This window comes from Drosophila santomea, chromosome 3L (assembly GCF_016746245.2).
Source record: "Drosophila santomea strain STO CAGO 1482 chromosome 3L, Prin_Dsan_1.1, whole genome shotgun sequence".
Classification (NCBI taxonomy): Eukaryota; Metazoa; Arthropoda; class Insecta; order Diptera; family Drosophilidae; genus Drosophila; species Drosophila santomea.
In genome coordinates, this window is record NC_053018.2 from 1,492,482 (window position 1) to 1,518,474 (window position 25,993).

The 25,993-nt window shown below is 47.5% G+C and overlaps 4 protein-coding genes and 1 long non-coding RNA gene across 9 annotated transcripts; 2 read left to right on the forward strand and 3 right to left on the reverse strand.

Moving 5' to 3' along the window:
* Positions 1 to 546: 546 nt before the first annotated feature.
* On the reverse strand, positions 547 to 6,390 carry LOC120449737 (protein zer-1 homolog). Of its 2 annotated transcripts, XM_039632369.2 has the most exons (9): positions 6,065 to 6,388; positions 3,779 to 4,135; positions 2,529 to 3,468; positions 2,296 to 2,467; positions 2,081 to 2,242; positions 1,856 to 2,017; positions 1,498 to 1,647; positions 1,168 to 1,413; positions 547 to 1,102 (listed from the first exon to the last, which is right to left on the reverse strand). In XM_039632369.2, the coding sequence occupies exons 2-9, from the start codon at positions 4,077 to 4,079 to the stop codon at positions 941 to 943; spliced, it is 2,295 nt and encodes a 764-aa protein (XP_039488303.1). In that variant the 5' UTR covers positions 4,080 to 4,135; positions 6,065 to 6,388; the 3' UTR covers positions 547 to 940. The 2 variants fall into 2 exon arrangements, with proteins under 2 accessions (XP_039488303.1, XP_039488302.1); XM_039632368.2 differs by having other exon boundaries at positions 1,168 to 1,647; positions 6,065 to 6,390.
* Positions 5,369 to 6,954, forward strand: LOC120449743. The gene is made up of 3 exons (XR_005616219.2): positions 5,369 to 6,060; positions 6,391 to 6,663; positions 6,712 to 6,954. It is a non-coding gene; the product is annotated as an uncharacterized LOC120449743 (long non-coding RNA).
* LOC120449738 (poly(U)-binding-splicing factor half pint) lies at positions 6,638 to 12,499 on the reverse strand. Of its 2 annotated transcripts, XM_039632370.1 has the most exons (5): positions 12,345 to 12,499; positions 11,651 to 11,744; positions 8,852 to 9,146; positions 8,120 to 8,623; positions 6,638 to 8,058 (listed from the first exon to the last, which is right to left on the reverse strand). In XM_039632370.1, exons 1-5 carry the CDS (start codon positions 12,345 to 12,347, stop codon positions 7,041 to 7,043), a joined length of 1,914 nt encoding a protein of 637 aa, XP_039488304.1. In that variant the 5' UTR covers positions 12,348 to 12,499; the 3' UTR covers positions 6,638 to 7,040. The 2 variants fall into 2 exon arrangements, with proteins under 2 accessions (XP_039488304.1, XP_039488306.1); XM_039632372.1 differs by lacking the exons at positions 11,651 to 11,744; positions 12,345 to 12,499 and adding an exon at positions 10,062 to 10,198.
* A 575-nt stretch (positions 12,500 to 13,074) lies between these two features.
* On the reverse strand, positions 13,075 to 19,879 carry LOC120448595 (protein cueball). Its single transcript, XM_039630695.2, has 4 exons — positions 19,503 to 19,879; positions 14,496 to 15,900; positions 14,095 to 14,428; positions 13,075 to 14,029 (listed from the first exon to the last, which is right to left on the reverse strand). The coding sequence occupies exons 1-4, from the start codon at positions 19,594 to 19,596 to the stop codon at positions 13,928 to 13,930; spliced, it is 1,935 nt and encodes a 644-aa protein (XP_039486629.1). The 5' UTR covers positions 19,597 to 19,879; the 3' UTR covers positions 13,075 to 13,927.
* Positions 19,880 to 20,031: 152 nt separating this feature from the next.
* LOC120448594 (puromycin-sensitive aminopeptidase) lies at positions 20,032 to 25,895 on the forward strand. 3 transcript variants are annotated; one of them, XM_039630693.1, is made up of 7 exons: positions 20,253 to 20,331; positions 20,563 to 20,628; positions 20,756 to 21,375; positions 22,500 to 23,316; positions 23,679 to 25,003; positions 25,062 to 25,184; positions 25,249 to 25,895. In XM_039630693.1, the coding sequence occupies exons 1-7, from the start codon at positions 20,268 to 20,270 to the stop codon at positions 25,459 to 25,461; spliced, it is 3,228 nt and encodes a 1,075-aa protein (XP_039486627.1). In that variant the 5' UTR covers positions 20,253 to 20,267; the 3' UTR covers positions 25,462 to 25,895. The 3 variants fall into 3 exon arrangements, with proteins under 3 accessions (XP_039486626.1, XP_039486628.1, XP_039486627.1); XM_039630692.1 differs by lacking the exons at positions 20,253 to 20,331; positions 20,563 to 20,628 and adding an exon at positions 20,032 to 20,176; XM_039630694.1 differs by lacking the exon at positions 20,563 to 20,628 and having other exon boundaries at positions 20,214 to 20,331.
* Positions 25,896 to 25,993: the final 98 nt, after the last annotated feature.

A 25,993-nucleotide genomic window follows, 5' to 3' on the forward strand; every position in this document is an offset into this window, starting at 1 on the left:
AATAATTTCTTTAAACAGATAAGTTTTATGGAAGTTCCTGAGCTTTATTTGAGTAAGAGCTGTACCAAAATATTTGTAAAAATTACTTTAATCGATCAAATACTTGAAATCATAAACTTAAGAAAAGTTCCACTGTAGGGCTCTCGTGTGATTTTGGATGGTAAGGAAAGTGTAAGACACAGACGTGATGACGCTTACGAATCAAATTATATATATATACGTAATATAAGGTAACTAATGGTAACGTACACTGCTATTAATTTTAATGCCAAGCGCAGAACTTTTAAGACTGTTACTTGCAATATTTACACTCGCTTAAGCCTACCCTAGATTATATAGGTCTATATTATATAGCTAGATTATGTAGAACGATCCTCCCGAACTTGGAGCTACTAGGGTTCGTGATGCAAAAGCGCAGTAGATATGGGGAGCGGGCGTCGAATGATGAACACAAATCAAGGAACGGGTGAGGAGCTGAACAGATCGCACAGTTCGAATCAATACATTGATCTATGTGGCTAGAGAAAGAACTACCGATCCAGGGAATTGAATTCTTAAGGATTTATTTAATCTCCAGCTGTCTTGCTTGCTACTCAATGTCTTCCTCTTTCCGGTTTTAACAATATTTACACTTCTGACGGCCTAAAAAGATCGCTGGCTTACAACATGTGATACATCATATACATATATAATCTAGTAATTATGTAATTATCGAATATTTCTGCACGCTTCTTCATCATTAGATTTAGTTGCTTAACTCTCGCATAGCTTAAACTTGCATCTATCTGCTGCACTCTGCTGTAAACATAAAAGTCAAGGAAGAATCTCTTGAACCATATAACACTTGCACTTGCCTTAAAACGGGAAACAGAGGAAGCAGAAAAAAAAAACATTACAACAAACTCGAATCCTAAAACTACGCGTTATCCTAAGTATCCGCTTAGCCTTCGACCATACGATCCGATCCGGATTCGCACTGCTCTATGACCATGCGGGCGATGCGCTTGATCTCGCAGTAGGGACTCTCGTGCTCGATCAGCTCGTTGAGGATCTGGATGCCGTTCTCCTGCTCCACCAGCTTGCAATATTTCTCGGGATAAACCTGGGGAGAGATGAAAAATAAATTGGTACACACTGCTTACCAAATAAAAAGGACTATGCACTCACCTGTGTCAGATTGGCCAGGGCCCAAACCGCCCAATGTTGGCACTGGGGCGTCTCGTAGCAGCGCACCAGACTGAGGATCGGCTCAAAGCTGCGGTAGTTGATGTTCCGCTCGCTCTTGATGTTCCACCGCTGAATGGCGGCCACCATGCGCTCCAGCACGTGCTCCCGACTGGGCGTCTTGATCGTCCAGGCATCCGCTCCGTCCGAGGCAATGTGCGCCAGCACTCCAGCCGCATTGTAGCTGACCTGGAAGCGCAGGTAGGCATGGTAAGCACTGTCCATCTCTCTCTCCCGCACTCTCGCCACCACACTCGCACTAGAACCACCCACCTCGATGCCATCACTCAGGGAGTCCAGCAGGCGGGCAAACACTTCAATGAACTCCTGGGTCATCAGCTTGGGCCGCAGCCACTTCACCTCAGCCACATTGCCCAGCAGGCCCATCATATTGCGCAACAGCTCGTCACGATCCGGGAAGGTCTGTTATAAAAAAGCACAGTTCAGCTTAAACATTGTGGATACAGGAAGTTAAACTATTTCTTCATGAAACCGAGGATTTTACTTTTGTTGGCTTTCTCAATGCAGGTCTTGAAGATCCTCTAGTACGACAGTAGATATTATAGTGCCCAATCTTATATCATTCTCAGTTTGTTGCGTTGTGGACAACAGCAACTCACTTAAAACTTACATGTAAACACTTAAGGAAATACTCCATGCCACGTCCATCGAGGAATCTCTTACAATTAATAGCAGTCTCATCGGTTACGTTCCACATGGTGGACCAAGCCACCTCCATCACATCGTCGAAGACGGAGCGAGTCAGGCGATCCTTTATCAACGTGAACATGGTCTAAGGTTAAGAATATCATCATGAAGTACAAATTCCAGCTAGCAGTTGATAATCAAGACATACACTAACTACGCCCAACTCGCCCAGGAAGAGCTTTTGCCGCCCATCCACCTGGCAAGCAAGTGTGTTCAGCAGGTAGATTGCGATGCGCTGAACAAATCCCTCTTGTTCCGTCTTGGAAACGCCGTGCAGCAAGATCTTGATAAGGCGCTCGTACTCGAAGAGCTAAAAACCAGAAATTTAGCTGAACCTAATAAATTTGATTGGGCGAAGCTTACCACATCGACTGGCATGTGAAACTGGGTGAGCGTGAGGTAACCATTCCGCAGCATGGTGTCGTCGGTGATGTGCATTTCCATGCCATTCAGCAGCGTACGAATGATGTGATTGCGCAGTAGAGCTCCAAACTTGGATCGATCCCTGCCCTTGACAATGTAGAACAGCGTGGCACTAATAGAAAGCAAATTCGGATTAAATACTGGCTCTACTTAGCTTCAAATTATAAACCCACCTGCCGGAGATTTGCATGTGCTTGAACTTGAGATGCCGATCCATGGCGGAGAGCACAACATCCAGTGCTGTGTGTATGTCCTTGCAGTTCTCGAAGCGGAACAGGTGGTACAAGTCGTTGAGAACTCTTGTCAGAAGCACTGGTCTGTCGTGATAATAGCGGGCTGCAGTAAGGATTTGCTGCTCGTTGGCATCGCCAGCCACCTCCAAAGCTGGAATATCGTGTCTTTTGCATGCCCAGTGGGCCGTGTGATAGAGCCCGAGGAACTGCAGCGGTCGCTGGGTGCGTGACGCTAACCCCGGGATGTCTGTCAGGGCAAAGTGTTGCTCCATTTTGGTGCTCGGCTGCGAGCCACTGGTACTCGTCGACTCCTTGGTGGCCACACCGTTGCCGGCCAAATTCGTGCCCGAGATGTCCAAGTGTGTGAGATGCCGCAGGTTATCCATCAGCATCTCCAGCGTCTGATCAGGCAGATCGTAGGTGCCGTGGCCATTCCCGGAACTGGAGATGGATATGTCCAGAGTGCACAGACGCCTCAAACAGCAGATCGCATGCAGCTGGTTGGCGATGGGCCACACATTGAACAGGATGAGCGTGTGCAGATTGGGCAGCGAGCCCAATGCCTCCAGACTGAAGTTGGCCAGCACACAGGAGGTCAGGTCCAGGTGGCCCAGATCGTGCAGGTGGGCGAACTGCAGCCGGTGGTGCATGACCACACCATTGAGCACTAGCCGCCGCAGATGGGGACAGGTTAACTGGAAGTCCACTGGTTCCTTTTCGTTGGGCTCCGCGTACTGCAGCAGATGGGAACTGATGCCCAGCTCCAGGGATCGCAGACTGTCGCCGTAGTGGGCCAGAAGGTGGTGAGAGCCCACGGTTATCATGTCACAGTACCACATGGACAAAGCGAACAGTTTGTGGCGCATCAGAGTCTCCAAGCCTGCAAAAAATATAACAAACATGTTTAGGTTGTTCAGCAATAAGGTTGCAATAGAAGTTAGATTTGTTATCCATCAAGGTAGCATGAAAGTAGCACATATGTATAGCAATGTAGATATGCAACCAACTACCAAGTTCAAATAAACTTGCATCTGATTTTGAATAAACTTTTTGAGGTGTGGTTGCAAGTATTTAAATTGAAAATAGAGTGTTGGCGTAGTTTGGAAAGTCTGTCAGATAGTATAAGTTCCAGTATAAATTCCGTTCGATTACTATTTAATTACTAGAGTGCTCAATACCACCGAGCTCACCTATACTGCTCAGGGTGCTGTTGCGCAGATTGACGATCTTGAGCGAAGTGCGCTGTGTGTCCTCGAAGAGGCGGATGACGCTGTCGTCCAGCGGGCGATTAAATCGCTGGTAGTTCTCCAGGAAGCCGTCGCAGATCTCGTTGGGCAGCACGATGCCCGGATTGAGGCCGCGCTGTCCATCTGGGCGGTGGCTGCTGATGATGTCCAGGTTGTTGCACAGCTTCTGGTAGGCGATCTCCTTGAGGGTCAGCGGCTCCTCGTCCAGCGAGCCGTCCTCCATCAGCCGCACCTTGCAGCTCATCTTGGGGCCGCAGTTCCTGTGCTCCGCCAGTGGGGCGTCAATAGTGACTCTGTTGTCTGAAACGAAACGAGGAGACGGAAACGGAGTCGTGATTCATCAGAACTTCTACTAGCCTTAAAGTTGTTTTTGGGTTTTTGTTCTACGTTATATGTATATTTCGTCATCGTGTGAAATATTAAAATTATCAAACTCCCAGTTCTTTGAAGTACAAAAGTGATTAAACAGAATCTAGAAACGTTATAAGAGAATTTCAAGCCCTCAAATAATGACTTCATGTCGCGATTATTATAGAAATGATCTTATAGTGCTGATAATAAAATTGAATTGAAAACAGGTTTTCTATCAAAAAAATATATTAATACAAAACTATTGTGGACCAGCTATTACATTTAATCGCGAGATAGGCACACGTAATAATGATTTTGATATCAATTTAAATGTATTGCATATTAGCTAATTAATTCAGGTGCTCAAACTCAATCTTTGTTGATTAAACATGATTTTACAGCTCCTCATGGAGATTACAAGTCATGATTGAATGGATGAGTGATTCAACCTTTGAATCACATCAATGAATGAATGAAAGCGCCCCTTTCGTTTCAAGATTACGGACATGGGTTGAAATTAAATTGTTTTCCATGAGTGAATTCAATATTTTGGCATTTTCCAATGAGCTTACAATGCTTATCATACTACTGTCTATGGGGAAAACCTTTAGGAAATGACTAGACATTCACGATTGTACACTTTTTATACCCGTTACTCGTAGAGTAAAAGGGTATACTAGATTCGTTGAAAAGTATGTAACAGGCAGAAGGAAGCGTTTCCGACCATATAAAGTATATATATTCTTGATCAGGATCAGTAGCCGAGTCGATCTGGACATGTCCGTCTGTCTGTCCGTCTGTCCGTCTGTCCGTCTGTCCGTATGAACGTCGAGATCTCAGGAACTACAAAAGCTAGAAAGTTGAGATTGAGTATACAGACTCCAGGGACATAGACGCAGCGCAAGTTTGTCGATTTAGGTTGCCACGCCCACTCTAACGCCCACAAACCGCCCAAAACTGCCACGCCCACATTTTTGAAAAAAGTTTTAATATTTTTTCATTTTTGTATTGGTCTTGTAAATTTCTATCGATTTGCCAAAAAACTTTTGGCCACGCCCACTCTAACGCCCACAAACCGCCAAAAACTGTCCTTCGCTCTTACACTAGCTGAGTAACGGGTATCAGATAGTCGGGGAACTCGACTATAGCGTTCTCTCTTGTTATCTTTGATTTCTGTAAGATTTGTTAGGTTCTTTTGTTTGATAAGCAGAAATTTCAATTAAATTAACCAGTTTTGTTTGGTTTACATGTTGCACATTTTGTTGGGTTGGAAGTGGCTTGACCTCAAAGTCGAATCGGCTCCGAACTTTTGAAACTCGAGTTGCCATGGATGACTGGCCAATCTTGCCCAGGCTTTTCAGCGCGGGCACGTGCCATTGTTTTAATCTGTTTTCGGTTCTTAGTTCTCGGTTCCGATAGCTATGTACCCATATTGTTACATAACCAATTGGCCAGACGAGATGGGAAGCATACGGAGATTGGGATCCCAGGTGCATCCAGGCAGTGGGTAATCCCATGTCACACTGAGGTGTGTATATGCACAAGGGGCAACTCAAGTTCCGCGGATCTCTAAGGCACACACATATATCATGTATCAGCTACCAAGGTATGTATATACACATGTACATAACGATTGCCAACAAACAAATGGCTTGCGTGTGTGTGTGCGTGTGTGTGGGTGCGTAGTTATTGAAAAAAAGCACAGAAAACACAATAAAAGCGTCGGTCTGTCTGGCTTATCTGTCCAACAAAACTAATCGGAGTGACCAAAATACAACACGGAACTGCGAGAAGCGACAGTCAGCTGTCCGGATATTTTTACCCGGAGTCCCGAGCCCGTGCAGTCCGACTGGCCGTGGAGCCCCACGCTTTCTGTACCTTTTATTTTTCTTTAGTGTCGCCCCAAAAAAGCAGCCTCCAAAATCCCTCGCTGCTTTTGCTTCTGGCTTTGCGTTTGTCTTTGCCTTTGGTTTTGGTTTTGCGTTTTGGGTTTGCTGTGCCACTGCTGCTGCTGCTGCTGTCTTTGCTTGCGTTTGCCAGCGAATTTTCCGAACTGCGAGCGATTTTTCCGCGATTGCGCAGCGTTTTACCGTTACACGCGGCACTCGAGCACGGGCAAATTCTAATTGTTATTCTCTAATTTCTCGATTTGCGTATGGAAATCACTTCATTATTTTGATTTCTATTTTCTTTCTTCTCGCCAGTGTGACCAGATGCTGAATGCGCTCCGAAACCAAATGCTCTCGACCCATCACGACTTGGCACTAAAAAATACCGAAAGTATCCTTTCAAATTTGAAATTTAAAAACCCAAAATTCTGGAATTTTGAATTCCCAATTTTTTCAAAAACTTTAGTTTAAATAGTAACTATTTAGCGGAAATAACGTTCCCTGTTGAAATTCGCAACTTTTTAAGGAGACAACCAGTAGCCCGCGTAAGAAAAACAGCCACTTGAATGGGAAACTATAGTTTATTTCGTAAGTTAAGCGCTGAAATTAATTAAATGTTAATGTACACGTTGTTAGTTTGCCGCGGTGTGCTTGATTGGGATCTGAATTGTGGTTGGGGATCTCTGGTTCTGTTTCCGAGGGGAAGCAATCAAGCGAAAACACCGAGAATCGCTTCCCTCGCTACGGGGATACTTCTTTTCTTTAAGACTAAATCACTGCGTTGCAGAATCATCATAATCGTATTGTATAATCTGGCTGCCGTGCCGTATAACAATGGTCGCTTGTTTGCGGACTGGCGTAATAAATAATAAACTTGCATCGTTTGCGTTTTAGGTGCTACGTAAAAAAATGACAGAACAAATGTCGGCGGGAGCCACATGCACATCCACATCCACAGCTCCCCTCTAACCGGACAGATCTCCCTGATCGAAGATGCCCTGGTCGTAAAGCTCGGCCACCACTCTCCGGCCGCCGAAGAACCTGCCGTCGAGTGCTTCCTTGCCTCGCACGGCCTCCGCTCCTGCCGAGAACTCCACAAATATCTTCACAATGATCTCCGCCTCGTCGTCGTCCTCGTTCTCCGTCTGCTTCTCGTTGAAGATGATCACGCGGCTGACGGTGCCGAACTTACTGCACTCCTCCTGGATCTCCTCCTGCAGCGTTTCGTCCACATCCTCGGGACCAACCATATTTCGCAGGATGATTACACGTGAATCCACCGGGCGCATTAGTCGCTGCATCACCAACTGCCGTGCGCTCTGGCCCTTGATGGACATGTTCTCCTGCTGCTGCAGCGTCTGCACGTCGCCCTCGTCCATCAGTTTCTTCTGCAGCTCCTCCTGCTGCTTCTCGTGCGCCTTCTTGATGTTCTCCGAGAGGTTTGCTGCCGTGACAGCGGCATTGTTCGCAGCGGCAGAGAGTGCGGCAGCAGCTGCTGCTCCATTGCTGGCCTCCGCTCCTGTCAGCGTGGCGACAGAGGGCACTATGCCCACACCAACACCGCCGACGGTCATGGGCAGGGTGGGTGTGGCCAGAAGAGCTGGCGGCGGAAGAGTAGGCACAACAGCCTGTAGAGGTTGCAGGCCAGCAGGAACTCCAAGCAAACTGGGGGCGACCGGAGTGGGTGCCTGGAATATTCCGGGCGGAAGAAGAGCAGGAGCGGCTTGAGCCAAAGCAGGATGCAGAGCAGCCGCCGACGTCGCTGCCGAAACCACTGGCATTGCCCCCACCTTGGTGACCACGGCTCCAGCGGCCATAACAGGTGTGTTCTGCGACAAACCGAGAACCGCATTGCTGGCCACCGCATCCAGGGCCTGGATCTTTGCCGTTGCAGCCGCTGCAGCCACTGCCGCTGCCGTGGGCATCGTGGAGTTCGTTGTGGGACAGGCCAGCGCATTCGGCGGCGTTATAGATCGACCCACTCTGTTAAAAGTGAATGATATTAGATATTCCGCTTATACTCTTCTAAGCACAACCCATTCACCTCAGAAGCTGCCCTCCCAAATCGAAGAGATTCATGCTGGCGATGGCCTCGTCCATGGCCTGTTTGTTGGCGTACTCGATGAAGCCGTAGCCCTTGTGCGTGTGCAGGGAGGTGCCCTGAGCCAGCTTGCAGTAGAGGATGGGGCCGAAGGCCTCGAAGACGCTCTTGATGTCCTCCTCGGACAGATCGGGATGGATGGAGGCCACGTAGATGCGGTTGAAGCTTTTGGCCTCCTCCTGCACTTCGTCGATCACCTGCTGGGCCTGTGGCATGTTACTGGGTCGGCCTACCTTGATGTTCCTGCCGCCCATCAGGGCTCCGTTCATCTGTTCCAGCGCCAGCTGTGCGCCCTCGGGTATCTCGTACTCCACAAACGCGAAGCCCTTGTGCTTTTGCGTGATGGGATCCCAGGACATGTTGATTGATTTGATGGGGCCGAAGGGCGTGAAGGCCACGCGAATTGTGTCCTCTTTGAGCTCAAACGAAATGCTGCCCACGTAGACTCTGCAAAGTTTATTAGTTAGTAGTACTCGACTTTTAGGACTTAAGGATAAAGTGAAGGGAGTTTGTGTGGTCAGATCTTATCAGCTAAGAGCGCACAGTGAGTGGACCACCAACGACTGCCTCCAGTAACGCGGAGCTGCAGCAGTGGGACCCAATCTTCGCCAGACATTTACAGAGTTTACATCATGACACTCAGCACTCAGCACTTCCTGATTCTTCATAACTCACCTGCACATGAGGGCCAGTGCCTGTTGGCGCTGCACCTGCGTGCGCTGAGTGGCCAATTGCTGCTGCTGGTGGGCCAGCGTCTGCTTCATGAGCACCATCTTGATGCTCTGCTCCATGGCGTACTTCTTGGCCTTGCTGACCAGGTCGTGCTGCTCCGAGGAGAGCTTGGGCAGGGCGCCGCCCAGGAGGCCGAGTAGCGCCGATCTGGTGCCCGGACCGAACTTGACATCGCCCGTCTGCTTGAGGTCGTACAGGGGCTGCGAAAGGTAGGGAATTTTCGAATCCGTGGACTTGCCTAGAATTGGGAAGAGGGATTAGTGCATCTTATACTGGGAGGGGTTTCGGTTCAGTTGATCATCAGCTATGCAATTTGTTTTGGGATTCGATTCGATTCGATTTGACTTTTCATTTGATTTGACTTGTTCGATTGATATCTTTCTTTCGTTTTTCATTGTCTTATCCGAAGGCAAAAGTGGGTCAGACAAATTGGTCAAGAGATTGCGTTTGAAACCGCTTAAATAAAGACAAAAACTGCCTGCTGCCTGCAAGAAAGATGAAGACAAAAAAGAAAAAATAAGAAAACAAATTGTTAATCATATAGTGGTGGCTCCACAAGCGATTCGGATCATTCGCACTTTGTAATGCAGCGCGTATCTATTGATGGGCAGTGTCGCTATTTTGTTCACGATAATTTCAATCAATATTGGATACTTAAGGTTAATGCTTTCGCTTTCTTTCTTTCTTTCGTTTGATTTGCGTTGGATGAGAGTCTATGAGTGTCTAGCGTTTATGCAGAGGGGCTTGAGTTTTTGTCATTTATTTGTCAAGGCTGGAAAATGCAAGAATAAAAGGGGAAAGCTCCCGTCAAATAAAACATATTCGCTTATCGGTAGGCAATTGATTGAGATACGTAGTGTATGTGGTTGGTGCAAGTGTGTGGATATTAAATATACATAAATAGGAGTTAATGTGTCGAGTAATGTGTGTGTGTAGAGTGTGTGTTTGTGTGATGCGTATCAAATCAAAATTCATCCGCCGCCACACTTCCGACTTGTGGGCGGCAAACCGAACTGGGCACACGGCGGGATGTCCGGGTAATCCCCTCCAGAAAGAAGCGCGCGAATGGGGAATGGGCCGATCTCCGGATACCGCGTGTGCCCAGCTCGGTGCTGGCGAGAGTAGTTTATAAAAATTAGAAATTATAAGCAACCTTAGGTGCGGTTTCGTATTCGTATTCGTAATCGATTTCCATGAGTTGGGGCGCGGTAACTGACTTGAAGAAGGGTCACACACATTTTACATTGCTCAGTGATAAAAAGAGAAAAATAAAAAAAAGAAAACAAGACGCTGAAACGATAATAAGAGCAACAATATGTTTAAGTTGGTTAGCTTCTCCACCGCCCTACCTACATAAAGCTGTCCTCTACCCTCGGTTAATGTTTGAGCTTACATGAAAACAAAGCTCGGGAGGAGCGTGGCCGATCCGTGGGCCGTGACTTAATGATTGCTACATGCGGATGGTGATCGGGCTGATCGGGCAGATCGGGCGATTGGCAACGGATTGATTGGGTGAGTGTTTAGTACCCCATTTGCTGAAGGACACGGACGCGGGACTGGACGGACGTTGGATCTGATCTTAATTGATCTGAACTAGCTAGGACAAAACAAATATCGTTGGTACTTAGTGTAAATGCAACCAGGACAGGACCGGAGCCAGACTCAGAATCTCAAACATGGTTCAGGATCAGGAACAGGAACAGGATCGGGATCGTTATCGGATCCTGGGATCGGTCCCCGGCTGGCGGCACACGACGACGTGGTTGGTGGTTAGAAGCGGATTAATGTCGATGTACTGGTTGGGCTGTGGCTGTTTTTTGTGGCTGATTGGTAGTAGAAGTAGTAGTAGTAGATTGGTAGTGGAGTAGTAGTAGTAGAGTTATCTAATTGGTCATCTCTCTCTCGATCTCGAATACCCGAACCTCGATTTCGATTTCGATCTCGATCTCGATTAAACTTAGTCTTAGGCGGAACAAACTTAAAAGGAGAAAAACGCTTACGAGAACTAAAAAAGAGAGATATAGAAGAAAGAGAAAGAGAGAGATAATAGTTATACATATATGCATTTTGGATTAGTTCTGGCGATTCGTCGATTCTCGTATCGTATCGGTTCGTTTTCTGGACCTGGACCGGGACCGGGACCGGTACCGGGACTTGGACTCACTGATGCCCTAGATTTATGAACAACACGCATTTCATTGCGCTTTTCGCGTTCGCTTTCACGTTATTTAGCATATACATATGCCTGCATTTGCTCTATCGACTGGGGATCGCGCCCATTTCGACATTTGGCGATAGACTGACTCTCAAATCGATTTGTTTGACTCTCACCTCACCTCACACCTCACAGTCTGAGTTAGAGTTCATCGTGCGTTTATGAAGTCTGCAATTACTTAAGCAGAACAAAAAGAAAAACCGATTATTTAGTGGCGTCAGTGCTGCCCTTGGATGCAACGGAGTAGAGTAGAGTAGAGTACAAGTACAAGTAGGAGAGAAAAATATAAGATGTGCTTATGTTTTATGCTTGGACAACCAAAAAAATACAATACGATTTGGAAGGCCGGCTCCTCGTGGATTCCGTATCGTGGTTTTGGTTGCACTCTCGATTGAAACCTAGGTGCCAAGCTCATTCTCAGACATACACAACATGTTTTTTGGGTGTTTGTGGCGATGTGCTGTTCGCCACGGCAATATCATTCCATCATACATAGCTATTTATAGACGGACAGCTGGGAAACTCACCCGAGTCGGAGCGCGATCTTTTGGTGGCCGGTATGTCGCTGATCTCGCGCTGATCATCCGAACGCGGCGATCTCGATGCTCTGTCGTTGCTTCCCTGTAAGCGAAGAGACCGGTTAAAAAGGGGCTTCGAAGAGGGTTATTCGCTAATATTTTAACACCCTTGCAGAGCATTTTACTACCTGAGCCTGCAGCTTAGGTTTTTTTACAGCAAAAGATAAGAAGAGATAACTTTAATGCATGATAATTCAGCAAATACAGATGCTATAGTTCATATTTTGAGTATCTGTATCTACCGAATGACCATATGTTCCAGTCAGGCCCCTCCCCTTTCCTTTCCGACCGCAGGTAGATCCGCGTGTGGCACCAAAGGGCTGTACTTCCACTTCCACTGCCACGAAGAGGACGTCGGAGGCGCGGGAGCGCGTGGTGTTAATTCGGATGTGTATCTACCCGCCGGGGCTGGCGACTGTGACGTCGTGGTGCCAAATGGTGGCAAGGTCACGACGGGGTGCTCCGCGGTTGCCGCCCTCCGCCCCCTCAACCCTTGTGGCGCCGAGAAGAGGTCGCTGCAACGCCACTGGGAAAGTACCGAAAAAATGCGCAAATTTCACAGGCCAACGAAACACGCGATGTTGGAAACGGGTGGAAAAGGCTCTGCTGCGGTGCGAGTGCGTCGCGATTGTTTTGTACTAACCATGCTCGCTGTTTTCCGGATGTTTTAGTGGCGATTTGTTGTCCGCAACGCTGTTATTTGTTTAATTTTATGCGCTTGCAAAAATTTTTGTCAAGATGGATACGGAATGGTGATGGCACTTCGCGTCGATGCCTGCACTGTTCGATTATTCGATAGTAAGTCGGAGTCATCTGGCAACTCTGATAGTCGATAGGTTTTGGAGAAATTGTGGAGGAACTGTGTAGAACTTGCCGTTTTAAAATTTAAACTTCCTTAAATGAAATATATATTTTTGATGTAGCCAATCAGTTTTAGGTCGGCTGCATATTTCTACCACAAGTATATAGTGAAAAACAGGAAAACATCTACAATATCGCATAAGCAATAAAACGCGCAAGTTTGCCAAAGGAATTTAAGAGTTAAACAAAAAATATTAAAATGGAATACCCCTAGTAAGCTTATTAGTTGAATTATGCAAGCAATGCCACACTGCCATTCGAAAAAAGTCCCGAGATGATCGCCAAAAACACAGCCGCAAATGCACAAATTTGGCTGGCCTACGTGATGTCCACAGCTTAAAGGAAGTTTAGTGCGCACAAAGGACGAAATTGCAGCCAAATAGTGAGTTATTTTATCATATAAATATGTTGTGATGAAGACGTTCTCGAGTGACTAAGTCTGACTAATAGCAATTATGAGTGTGACGTCTGATCGGCTGGCAAACTGCAAGTAAGTGCATCCGTTTTCCAAGTACAACTGCATGTAGTTTTTCTTTATTCAACCCTTTTCTTAAGGACTACGACTAAAATTAAACTATGCATTAATATTTACAACTCTCGGTCTGTCTGTGAGAGTTTTCCCCACAGTTTTTGGTTAGTTTTTCCTGAATTTTCTCAAGTAGTGCACGATGGGAGTTGGTTGTGGAAGCTTATCACACCAATAAGGCATGATTTTGCGCATCGTGGGTGAGGTTTTTTCATTGTTCTAGTATCGAAAGTATTCACAACAAGGGGAAGCAGGAACTTGGACAGTGACGCACTTGAATGGATTAATTACAGCAGCTTCTGGTGTAAAGATCGCAATCACAATGCTCTTGGTATCCGTGCGTAATCCTTTTTTAAAGCTAATGTCAGTCGCGCGACTTGCATTCATTTCAAACATGACGAATTCAAAGTAAAAACCGAATAAAAATTAAGAAATCAAAAAATGGTGGACAAATTATGAAGTAGCTTTGAGCTAAAATCCTAATTCTGGCGTAAAATGATCCTACGAATAAATTAACGAGACCGAAGCACGCTCCCAAAATCGCTAAGTACAAATGTGGCTTCGGCTTAAGTAAATGGTTTGGTTTGGCGAGTGTTAAGTGTCCCAGGCGAGTGTTCAGTTTTGGGCTGCTTTTGCTGTGGTGGCTGTTGCTGTTGCTGGTTGGTTCCTAGTAGTGCTGATTGCCTGGGTGAGCACCTTGGCGGCTAACGGGGTCGAGGGCCGGGCGGGCAGCAGCTTTTCAAGCTCGAATACACCAAATCCGCACTCGACGACGGCGACTATCACAAGGTTCAGTTTTGAGGGGCAGGCTGGGCAGTTGGTTGTCCGTCTGCCGCGCTCTAGTACAGGTCATCCTCCATGTTGTGGATGAGTATCTTCTTGTCCTCCTTGCAGCTGGACTTGGACAGCGTCTGCTCCACCAGCTTGGGATCGAAACAGGGCTGCGATAAGCAAATGTAAAGCTAGTTAGAGAATTTCCACGGAAACATGGTTGGTACTCTCTTACCGTTTCGCAGATGTTCATGTTGCAGCAGTTCTCTATCGTGATCTCGCACTGCTCGGTGGCCAGTGGGCGGTTGGTGAGCGGCGTGTCGCCTGCCGAGTTGGTTCTAGCCTGCTTGCGAACAACAAAGGTCTTCCTGATGCGTGGGCGCTTGGGTTTGTACAGGCGACGGATTCCGTGAACGATCACAGCCACCAGGAGCAGACTAGACACAATGCCCACGACGAGGATGATGATCACGCTGCTTGTCCACACGGTGGGCGTAAGGCACACCTCCAAGTGCTGGTACTGCGGAACAGCAATGTTGGTGCTATTGCCTTGAGCCAGTTCCTCACAGCTGACAGGGTGGAAACGCGAAAAATTAGCTGGAGCTTCCTAGGCATTCATTAGTGTAGCAAACTTACATGCTGTGACAGCCGAAGGGCACATACATCTCCGGCTCGTGTTTCAACAGACGGCAGAAGAGGGAGCATATCTCCGTGGAGTTCTGCTCGCAGCGAGCTCCTCCAAACTTGGCGGGACACTCACAGGTGGGCGCTTCGTTCTCCTCCTTGGACACCCGACAGTGACCACCATTAAGGCACAGTCCAGCGCACACGCTCACCTCGCAGCGCTCGCCCGTGAATCCCGGCTGGCAGTAGCACTTGGGGTAGGCCGACTCCGACATCTGGCATGTGCCGTGGACGCAGTAGTTGTGGCACTCGCGGATCTCGCAACGGGAACCCTTGAAGCCTGTGGGGCAGATGCACAAATCGGTGGCAGACTTGTATTCGCCGTTGTTCATGCAACGCTCGTTTTCGAGAACTTTCATCTTCTGGTCCAGCAGTGAGCTTACTTCGAACATCCTGCTCTGCTCATCCACGCGCTGCTTCACCTTGCGCACAATGCTGGCGCAGTGGTGGTCCTTCTGCAGCCTCTGGTAGAAACCGGTGCGAACCACAATACCGCGCGCCTCCTCGCTGAGATTGGCAACGCGCACCAGCGGACAGTCCTCGGCCACCGGCTCCGGGTCCTTGAAGTCCGTGGCATCCGTGGAATCATCCTCCTCTGGCTTGCTGGTGGTGGTAACCCGAATCACCGGCACTTTCGGGTGACTCCAAACAGACCTGGTAGTACGGTCCGTCCAGTAGATCGCATCGTTGGTCACGGCCAGGTTCAGGGGCTCGTGGTGCTTGTCCTTCAGCACCACCTGACGATCGGAACCGTCCAGCCTGGAGCTCTCCACCGAGAAGAACACGCCCTTCAGGTCGTCAATCCAGAAGAGGCGATCCGACAGCTGATCCACCACAATGCCCCTGGGCATATCAATGTCGGAGTTGACGATCACGGTCCTATTGCTGCCATCCAGATCGATCCTCTCCACGGTGGGATGCGTGACGTTTGAGTTCGTCCAGTACAGCTTGCGGCGACACACATCCACGGCCACGCCATCGGGTCGTCCACCCTCCGCGCTCAGATCCACCAGAACCTTGGGCGTGGCAGAGCCGTGAATGGAAGCGAAGAAGATCTTCCTTTGCTCGGTGTCCGACCAGAAGAGGTTCGTGGTCAGTGGATCGTAGGCTAGTCCTGCCACTGACTCATTGCCCGTGCGTGCGATCGTTTGCTCCACCACGTGGTTGGCGGCAATGAGATCCCTTTTCAGGGAGAATATGCTGCCGTTCCGGTGCTTCAGGTCGTTGAAGTAGATCAGCTCCTCCGACTCGTCGAAGGTCAGGGCGGACAGCTCGTCAAACTCGTGGGCGGCGGTGGCTATCGTCTGCCAGGAGCTGTCCATGAACTGGATCTTCGTCCTCAGCGTGACGGCAAAGTCTGCAATGCAAGATATTTAGAGATTAGTCAGGAGTTAAATCACTGAATTATAAAAGGTCTGCCTCCATTTGTTGTCCACCGTTTGGCGTTTGTTTATGTTGAATTAGTGTTATCGATCGCTGAATAAATAAAGGAAACCAACTAGTTTTTCCACGCGGACTTATTTACCGACCAATCACGGCATGACAGCTACATGACCAGCATAGTGGTTCACTGCCACATTGGTCTTGGCAATGTAGATCATTCATAACGTTAGGAAAATCGAATGTATATCTGACCAATCTAATCTACACTTAGATATGTTGTTGTGCAAATGGAAAGTAGCAGGTCCGGCAAACGTGCCAGATAGCATCACTCCGGCACATCGATAAGAGTAAGACCCCGTGCTTTATTTGCGGAAATTAAGCTCAATCAAAAGGCGAAGGCTCCAAATTGTCGAGCCCCCGTCGACGGTCATCAAAGTTGCCAAAAGTGGCGCAAATTCCAATCAAGCCTCGCCATTTGTGGAAATTGCGACTCGAATTGAGTTTTGCAACAATATTCAGGCAGTGAATTGCCAACGAACTGCGTTTTATTTATATTAATTGATTACTTAATGCCGCCGCGGAAAATCTAACGTCCCGTTCCAAGCCATCAGAACCTGAAATGTGTCTCAGGTCTGGACTCTAGACTGATAAGGCGTTGTAAATTCGTCAACAGGCGACGAGGATCTGAAGACGTCAACCTGTGAAAGCCGAGGGAAGTCCCATTGATACGTAACGTCAATCTGTTGACCTGCCAAGTCAGCCATAATCACTTGGAAGCCTTCTATACGGTCATTCAAGGCTATTTCTGGTATCTGATTCTGAGTCTCAGTTATAAATCAAGATAAATCAAGATATCATGGATAAGCGGGTGTAAAACCTTTTTATTAGCCACTTAAGTCTGTCTCTGATTCTGATGCATTTCAATGCATGAGTTAAGCGCTCAAGACAGAAAAACCTGAAGTCCGAAGCATTTCGATTCAGTATCAGCTCTCTAATCAATGGCAACCTTAAAATTTGTACACAAAAACATGGCCGCCTCAAGTTCGGTGTGCGAAACAATGGTGGCCAGATTTGATAAGAGGTGATCCACTCCGAAATCTGACTTCCCCCCTCCCCCACGATTGCCAAATCCCAAACGAGATCCGAGAACCTGTTGCCAACGTTCTGGGAGGCGTGGCGTTTGCTTAATTAGTCAGACAGGTGGGCAAATGCGACACCTGCTGCCGTGCAAGCGAGTTAAACAAACAATCCTAACTCGCTGCTTTCAGCTTCTCTCCCAGGAAATGGGAAAACTGCAGCTGGCGGAACAGAATCCGAAATGGCAGCAGTTCCGCATCGGATTGGATCTGCTTGTCGCAGGTGTTGTGAAAGTGTCAGTTCCTTAAACAATGACCATAACCCCATAACCAATCGATCAGATCGATAATCCATCAGCGGCGACCTGGTCATTGGCCCTAGTTTAATGGCCAAAACACCTTTCTAGGTCACTGTCGCGGGGGAGAATAGCAAAAGACCAAAACAAACACCTAGATGTCAGGCAAACAAGTTATATTGGGCTACAATGGCAACGCGTCTCAGAAAATCCTAGTTGCAGAGCCACGAACTTAGTTATTGTATATTCATGATTCATGCATATATTTCCCACAAGCTGGCCAATTATCGATGGTTGTAAAAAGAGCTGCAAAAACAACGCATAGCCTAGCCTAGCCAGCATTTACCACTCGAATCGGAGTTGCGAACGAACCTTTCCGTCGACCTTCTCGTTTGAGGTCAACGTTTTTATCGATGCAGAAAATGCTAGATTGGCTGTATACCACAATTGCCTAGTTCGTTGGCACAGCTACACTAATGGATGTACTACCAATTTATCCCCATCACTCCTAAGCTAGCCAATTCTTGCTAAACTATCAACACTTACTCCTTAAAGGCTTTAAAACATACATCATCTTATTATGCAGGTAACATCATTTTGGATAAATCTACGTGAACAATCATTAAGTGAATTACAAATATCTTATTTAAAATTTATGTGAAAAAACCAGACTAATGATAACTGGTTTCTCATTAAAGTGTGCTTCAAAGTGAAATGGTATGTGCTAAAATTAGTTTTTTTTCAACTGTGATAAGCGTTTTCTAAGCAATGCATCATCATATCGTTTCTTGGAGTGGAATGTTATAAGTCACAAAAATGGCAAACTAAAGTGATTGTGAATTGTAAAGTGCGTGAAACAGTAGGATATACTGTTCCTGCTCCTTGAGCTCAGCTTGGTTATAACCTGACAACAACTGAAGTGATTGCGGCCATGTTTTAGAATGGGCTACTTGAAAAGCCCGATAGAAGAACGGTGGGCCGTACTTCCTATGACCAGCCAGCAATATAACTCATGAAATAGCCGGTATCTCGTTAAATGCCAGTTCGATATGGGGTTTCTTGGCGTCACGGTGCGATTTCCACACATTAGCATTATCCCTGAGCGATCAAGTGCTAATGGAACGCTCGGAAAAGTTCCCGGTTCGCACGTGGGCTATGGCTATATACTGTGTGTTGTGACCAGATCGGGTTCCAAGTGCTCATTCAATATGCTTCTGGGCTCATTTACACATGCAATCTGTGCTCGCCCGATTAGAAGGGAATTAAATGGATCTTTCGCCTCGGATTACGATTCAAAAATTCCAAGACAGTCGCCAGCGGGTTTTAAGTTATACACCCATACACCCCGCAGCTCTGGGCCACGAATTCTTCGTTTGAAACCGAAACTGAAACCCACGGAGCTGAAGAAACTTTAGAAATCGCAGCACCAGCAGTCTCCGAAATCTAAACAAACCGGCAAACCCGGTGCTGTGGCATACGTGACAAAGTAAATCGGCCACATGGCTGCTCGAGTGGTGGCAAATGCCGTGTACAGGGCAACTTCTCCCTGATGAACCCTTGATTTGCCAACGATTCCCATTCATGGGCTGAAAATTTGTGTTTTCGTAGAGTTCGAATCAATTTTAAATTCAAATATTCACCTTCGCCTGATGGTAAGAGGATTTCCAGATTGGAAAGTTGGAACTCAACGAACTCGAAACATTTCGGGAAGGTTCAACTGTAATTTACGGTTGGTTTTTGCCGGCCACGTTGAACCCAAGTAAATAGATTGTGTGAGAGAGAGAGAGAGAGAGAGAAAGAGAGTGGGAGAGAAATGCTTCCAGGGGAAAGCGCACCAACAACATAACGTCTAATAACAATGAGTATCTGGCATTAGAATTTGGCCATTAGTTATCAGTTAAAAGCGACGTGTGCATTGATAGCAAAAGCGCGCCTCTGCCACTGATAAAGGAGATAAAAATGAAATCGCTCCGAACGGGGCAGCTCCGATAGTCAGCTGATAGCAGGCATGCTACTGCTAATGTCAAGCGATTACATAAGACCACCCTTCACTGACTGCATTGTTTATGTCGAATTGATTTCTAATTCTAAAAAGTGACCGCGGAATGAAGGTTAAGCTCCAGGGTTGCCAGAGGGCCAGCAGGTGCTCCTGCTCCTGCTAACTGTTCTATTCCTCTTCACTTCCCACTGGAAGCTGCTCTTACCCCACTCCAGTGGCGTTCCATGTGTAGGGGACAGCAGGCATGTGGCAAGTAGTAAAACTAACAGCACATCCATTCCAAATCGGATCCGGATCATCGTACAGGTGGATTATATAGCCAATGAATACCTGCGATTGCACAATCGCCTGGCTTTATGGTTAGGTTGCGGGAGTTGGAAGCGCCTGGCCGTAGTTCCTTTTGCCTGGCCAGTTGGAGGGGGTTTTGCGCGAAAGAAGGATAGGGAAGAGAGCGCTATTTTTACGGACTTTTGGAGGGTGCTTCAAAGTACGCGCCGCGGGAACCGCTTACGACCTTTCGATCCGACAAGTTTTCTTAAACTAACTTTTAAATTGACTTGATTTGATCGGAGGTTGCACATAGTGGCGGGGAATCATAGATATGATTGTGAAACATATCGATATGTTCCGATGTTTTGCGATGTTTCTGATGTCTATCGGGACTTCCGTTCTCGTCGGCAAAAATACTGCTTTAGCAATCTCAACAGTTTATTTGCTAGGCAGATAAAAAAAACACGTAACTTATGCCCCAAAAATCACAAAGCACATCTGCTGTTGTATTTACACTACGGGAAGTCAAAAATCTAGATTTCGAAATAAAGAATAACAGCAATAATTTTCAAACTACACGTAACGGCTGGAAGCGAGCGGACAGTGTTGGTAAGTGTGCCGCATTTTACACACTATCTGCTGTAGAGTTGCGCCGCTGCTAGTGTTTTTATTTTCATTTTCAATTTTTTTCGGGCCAGTCATGTACAAAAATGCACTGAAAGGTGGTATTCGCACGGCCAAGCAGGCTTGGAAGTTAAAAAACGGTGATTACACAATGTTTTCAGTCAGTGCAGTTTGGCATTTAGCGGGTTGCGTGGGCGGCGGAACAGCTGATCGGGGGTCTGGCGGCCCACTTCCAGTCGTTCCACTTTCCAAGTGGGCCACTCGAAGCATGTTGTTCGCTGCCGCCGCATATTGTTCGTTTTTTCTCCGCTAAATTAAAATCCGGAGTACAACTGGAATCGGTAATTAATTGCTAGTAATTGTACTTGCAGAACTGGGCAAACTCAACTTGGACTTGGCCAAGGCAAATTCAGATTTCGAGCAGCATTTGTGCGAAGGTTTGCCAACGCTTGCCTTATACCCCGCCCCCTCCAAACTCGATAGCTAATCAAATAACAACGCTTATCAGTGCATTTCACGCTTGTCTCCCCGTGCTAACCAGCTTCTCCCACTTCACACTTCCAGCCGCCAGATATACTCAGAGTTGCTACCTACCCGCGAGAAATACCCCGAGAACACCTTTGTTGCTACTAAAAACGTCAGGCGATAACAACAGCTCCCCCCGAATCGTTGCTAACCATAATCGGAAAGCTCCAGTTAACCCCCCGGAGCAGCCGAAACCGAACTCCAGCGGAGCAGCAGATAAGACCACCTCAGTAAAGCATCTTTTTCGAGCAGAAAGCGGCCACCTCAACGCGCTAATCTCGTCAAAGCAATTCGTGAAGGTGCAAAAGCAGTTCTACAGGGACTTCTCTTCCGTTTCACTTGGAGCCCCTCTGAAGAGCAGTGACGCTCCATTGCTGGGAGATTTGTGCAGTCAGTATCGCGCCATCCTCGCTCACACATCAGCGGACGTGATTCCAGGCCAGGATCGTCATAATCCAGGGTGCAACTATCAGCAGAGCAGGCGGGCACACACACAGCTACTGAGCAAGGAGCAGCAACTGGAGCAGGAGCGCAAGATGGCCCAGAAGGCAAAGTTCGAGAGGCTGCCCACCAATGTGGTTCCACGACACTACGAGCTCCTCCTGCAGCCCAATCTCAAGGAGTTCACCTTCACGGGCAAGACCGTAGTGCAAGTCAATGTGAGTACAGAGCCATGGTATTCAGCCCGTAAGCGGTTTCAGTTAGGGAGTTGCGACTGTATCCTCCGTCTCTTTCCATTTCTCTCCGCTCCAGCCACTTTCACTTTTCCCGCATTGTTATTTTCTGCGCCCCATTGTGTGAACTTTTTCCTCTGACGTGTGCAAAAATATTTCGGATCTGGTTGGATCGCATCGCATCGGACAATCTCCTTGTTAACTCTTGTTTCTCTTTATGCTGCAATTTGCATGCAAGCAAACACACTGGCTGATGGGCAGATATAGAGATATAGATACGAGTACACCCACTAGGAAGTGCGATTTCTTTGTCGGCAGAAGGAATGACTGGCGAATTGGACATGGCACTCGAGGGTACCGCGCAAAATTTATTCGAGACAATCTCTTTTTGCAAACGCCGCTCATAACGGTGGATTTTGTTTACGTTTTGTTTGCGTCAGCGGCAGAAATGATAATCCACTCAAAAGTCGCACTTGTAATACCCTTAAACCAAAATTAACTAAGACGCGGACATTGTTTCCTACTTCTAAATAAGTACAAAAGTGGGAGGGTCTCTTTCCTTGCTTTTAACTAAATCTATTAACTAACATAATATTCTTTGAGTTAGAAACGTATACTTTCTATTATATACTATCAGTACAAGCTTAGTTAAAATTCTTTAAATTTTAATTAAGTCATAAAGATACATATCAATGAAGTGCAAAATTATTCATCTTTTATAAAAGCCTTTACTTGTTATTCATATAAATAAACAAAAATGTTTCCAAGCTGCGAGCTTATGCAAATTGGTAAAACTTTTTAAGACGGCGTTTAAAGAAGAAAGAATTACGATACCATTAGGTTAGTTCATAAACTAGAGATTCAATCGATTGGATCCTCCCTTGGGCAGTGTATGAATTTCGTCAAAAACTCGTTTTGAACGCTTTGATCGCCTGGCTTAAGCCGGAAACCTACAACAAAGTCCAAAAAGCCGCATTTCTACGACCTTGAAGTAACTGTTTGTGGGTTCTGGCCATTCTTGTCGACCAACTCGGCTAACTGTTTCTGCTGACTGGTTTTTGGCTTAAAGTTTCGGGTTGCTCACCTAACGGTTGCTGATTATTTTGCAGGTCAAGGAGCCCACTACTCAGATAACCCTGAATGCCCTGGACATTGTGCTCGATTCGGTGGAGCTCCACTATGAGTGCCGCAAACTGAAGCCGGAGAAGATAGTGTACTCCGCGGAAAATGAGACGGCCACGCTGGAGTTTGCCCAAGAGATTCCGGCGGAGACTCAGGGCGTACTGCACATGTCCTTCACGGGCGAGTTGAACGACAAGATGAAGGGCTTCTACAGGAGCAAGTACTTCGGGCCGAACGGCGATGAGCGCTATGCGGGCGTCACCCAGTTTGAGGCCACCGATGCCCGACGCTGCTTCCCCTGCTGGGACGAGCCCGCCATCAAAGCCACCTTCGACATCACACTGGTGGTGCCCAAGGATCGGGTGGCTCTGTCGAACATGCCGGTCATCAAGGAGGATTCTCTGCCAGACGGCCTGCGACGAGTGCGCTTCGACCGCACGCCCATCATGTCCACCTACCTGGTGGCCGTCGTTGTGGGCGAGTACGACTATGTCGAGGGCAAGTCCGACGATGGCGTCCTCGTCAGGGTTTTCACACCCGTTGGCAAACGCGAGCAGGGAACCTTCGCTCTGGAGGTGGCCACCAAGGTGCTGCCGTACTACAAGGACTACTTCAACATCGCCTATCCGCTGCCCAAGATGGACCTCATCGCCATCTCAGACTTCTCTGCCGGCGCCATGGAAAACTGGGGCCTGGTCACCTACCGCGAAACTTTCGTGCTAGTGGATCCCAAGAACACCTCGCTGATGCGCAAGCAGTCGATTGCACTGACAGTGGGTCACGAGATTGCCCATCAGTGGTTCGGTGAGTACTACTTTCCATATCCGGTAACAACGAAACCACGAGGATTGCCCTCATTGAACTACTCCCTCAGTGGGATTTTCTTAAAATTCACCAGCAGTCTTTACACAGTCTTCAAGATCAGTTCTGATTCACTGATGTATTCAGTTCAGCTCGTCTGACGCAGAAGCACCTGAAACGCAATTTGGTATGCAGATAGCTTAGGAATCGATTCACCAATAGGGCTTTAGTGTCAATGTCTTGACTCTGATGTTTAAAATTGATGAGTTTTGGGTAATCCCCTGGATGATGACCTTTAATATTTTTGAACTTAAATTATCTTAATTATCCTTCCATATATCTCTAATCAATCCATTTAACTGTAGGCAATCTGGTAACTATGGAGTGGTGGACCCATCTTTGGTTGAACGAGGGCTATGCCTCTTTCGTGGAGTTCCTGTGCGTACATCACCTATTCCCGGAGTACGATATCTGGACGCAGTTCGTCACAGACATGTACACGCGAGCCCTGGAGCTGGACTCTCTGAAGAATTCGCATCCCATCGAGGTGCCCGTGGGCCATCCGTCCGAAATCGACGAGATCTTCGATGAGATCAGCTACAATAAGGGTGCCTCGGTGATTCGCATGCTGCACGACTACATCGGCGAGGATACCTTCAGAAAGGGCATGAATCTGTATCTAACTCGTCATCAGTACGGAAACACCTGCACCGAGGACTTGTGGGCTGCTCTGCAAGAAGCGAGCTCCAAGAACGTGGGCGAAGTGATGTCCTCGTGGACACAGCACAAGGGCTTCCCAGTGGTTAGCGTCGAGTCGGAACAAACAGGCAAGAACCAACGTCTGCTGCGCCTCAAGCAGTGCAAGTTCACTGCCGATGGCTCGCAGGCGGACGAGAATTGCCTTTGGGTGGTGCCCATTTCGGTGTCCACCGCAAAGAATCCCACAGGGATCGCCAAGACCTTCCTGCTGGACAAGCCCTCAATGGAGGTGACCCTCGACAACGTCGATGAGGACGATTGGATCAAGATTAATCCGGGAACAGTGGGTTACTATCGCACCCGCTACTCGCAAGAAATGCTAGAACAGCTGATGCCCGCAGTGGAAAAGATGGAGCTGCCGCCTCTAGATCGCCTGGGATTAATCGATGATATGTTTGCCATGGTGCAGGCGGGTCACGCAAGTACTGCCGACGTTCTGGCTCTGGTGGATTCGTACAGAAACGAGACGAACTACACGGTGTGGACTGCTATCACCAATTCGCTTACCAATCTGCACATTCTTATCTCGCACACCGATCTCATGGAGGACTTCCATCGCTTCGGAAGGAATCTGTACGAGCCGGTGGCCTATCGCCTTGGCTGGGAGCCACGCGATGGCGAGAATCACCTGGACACTTTGCTCAGGAGCCTGGTGCTCACCCGCTTGGTCTCCTTCCGCAGCAGCGACACCATCGAAGAGGCGCAAAACCGCTTCCGCAGTCACGTGAACGGCACAGAACTGCTGCCGGCGGATCTGCGCACTACGTGCTACAAGGCTGTACTCCAGGATGGCGACGAAAAGATCTTTGAGGAGATGCTTGATCTGTACAGGGCCACCGATTTGCATGAGGAGCAGGACCGCATCTCGCGAGCTCTGGGTTGTTGCGGGGATGTTACGCTGTTGCGTCGTGTCATTGACTTTGCCATGTCGGTGGGTATTCCTCATCTCAAAAAAAAGGCATATTGATTTATCTATTTAATATCTTTAGGGTGAAGTGAGGGCTCAGGACTCTGTGTTTGTAATTGTCGCCGTGGCCATCAATCCCAAGGGCCGTGACATGGCTTGGGACTTCTTTAAGGAGAACAACAAACAGCTCCTGGAACGCTACCAGGTGAGTGGACCCCCCCATTTCTTTATATAGGTTTAAATATAAAAATATACATTTGTGGTTTCAGGGTGGCTTTCTACTTTCCCGTCTGATTAAGTATCTCATCGAGAACTTCGCGTCTGAGGAGCGCGCCAAAGAGGTGGAAGAGTTCTTCCAGGTCAACCAAATCCCCGGCTGCGAGCGTACTGTGTCTCAGGCGGTGGAGACGATCCGCCTCAACGCCGCCTGGCTGCAGCGTGATCGCGATCAGTTGGCGACGTTCCTCAGGGATGACGAATAAACGTTATTGCGCTCGCCAGCATACCAAAGCATTTAACAACAATCACCAGCAGTGTAACCACAGCAACGCAGCACCATCAAGAGCACCAGTAACACTACAGCTAATATCTCCATAACACCACACGACCAAAGCCGTCACAAATGAAGAAAACAAAGGGCAAACGTACTCCTAAAGATGAGAGCCAAATAGGTTAGCTTTAGTCAAGGATCCACCTACAGCCACTGCTCCAACCGGGCGTGCTTACTTACGAGTATATTAATTGACTACTCGCCCTAACACAAGGGCGCACTTGGACGCAGACCCCTAGCAGCATTTAAGACCCCTAAGCTTATCGAATGTGTATTTCCATTCAACATTTCTATCCCCTGAAAATTATGTACGTGTTGAGTTTATTACAATAAATAAATGCAATTCCTAGTAAGAGTCAAAACCAATTAAAGGCGAATTATTTAATTGAATGTGCATTCGGATATTTAGAAAGCAGAAAATTCATTTTAAAAAGTCAACGAAGTTAAGTGACCTATCTTGCTAC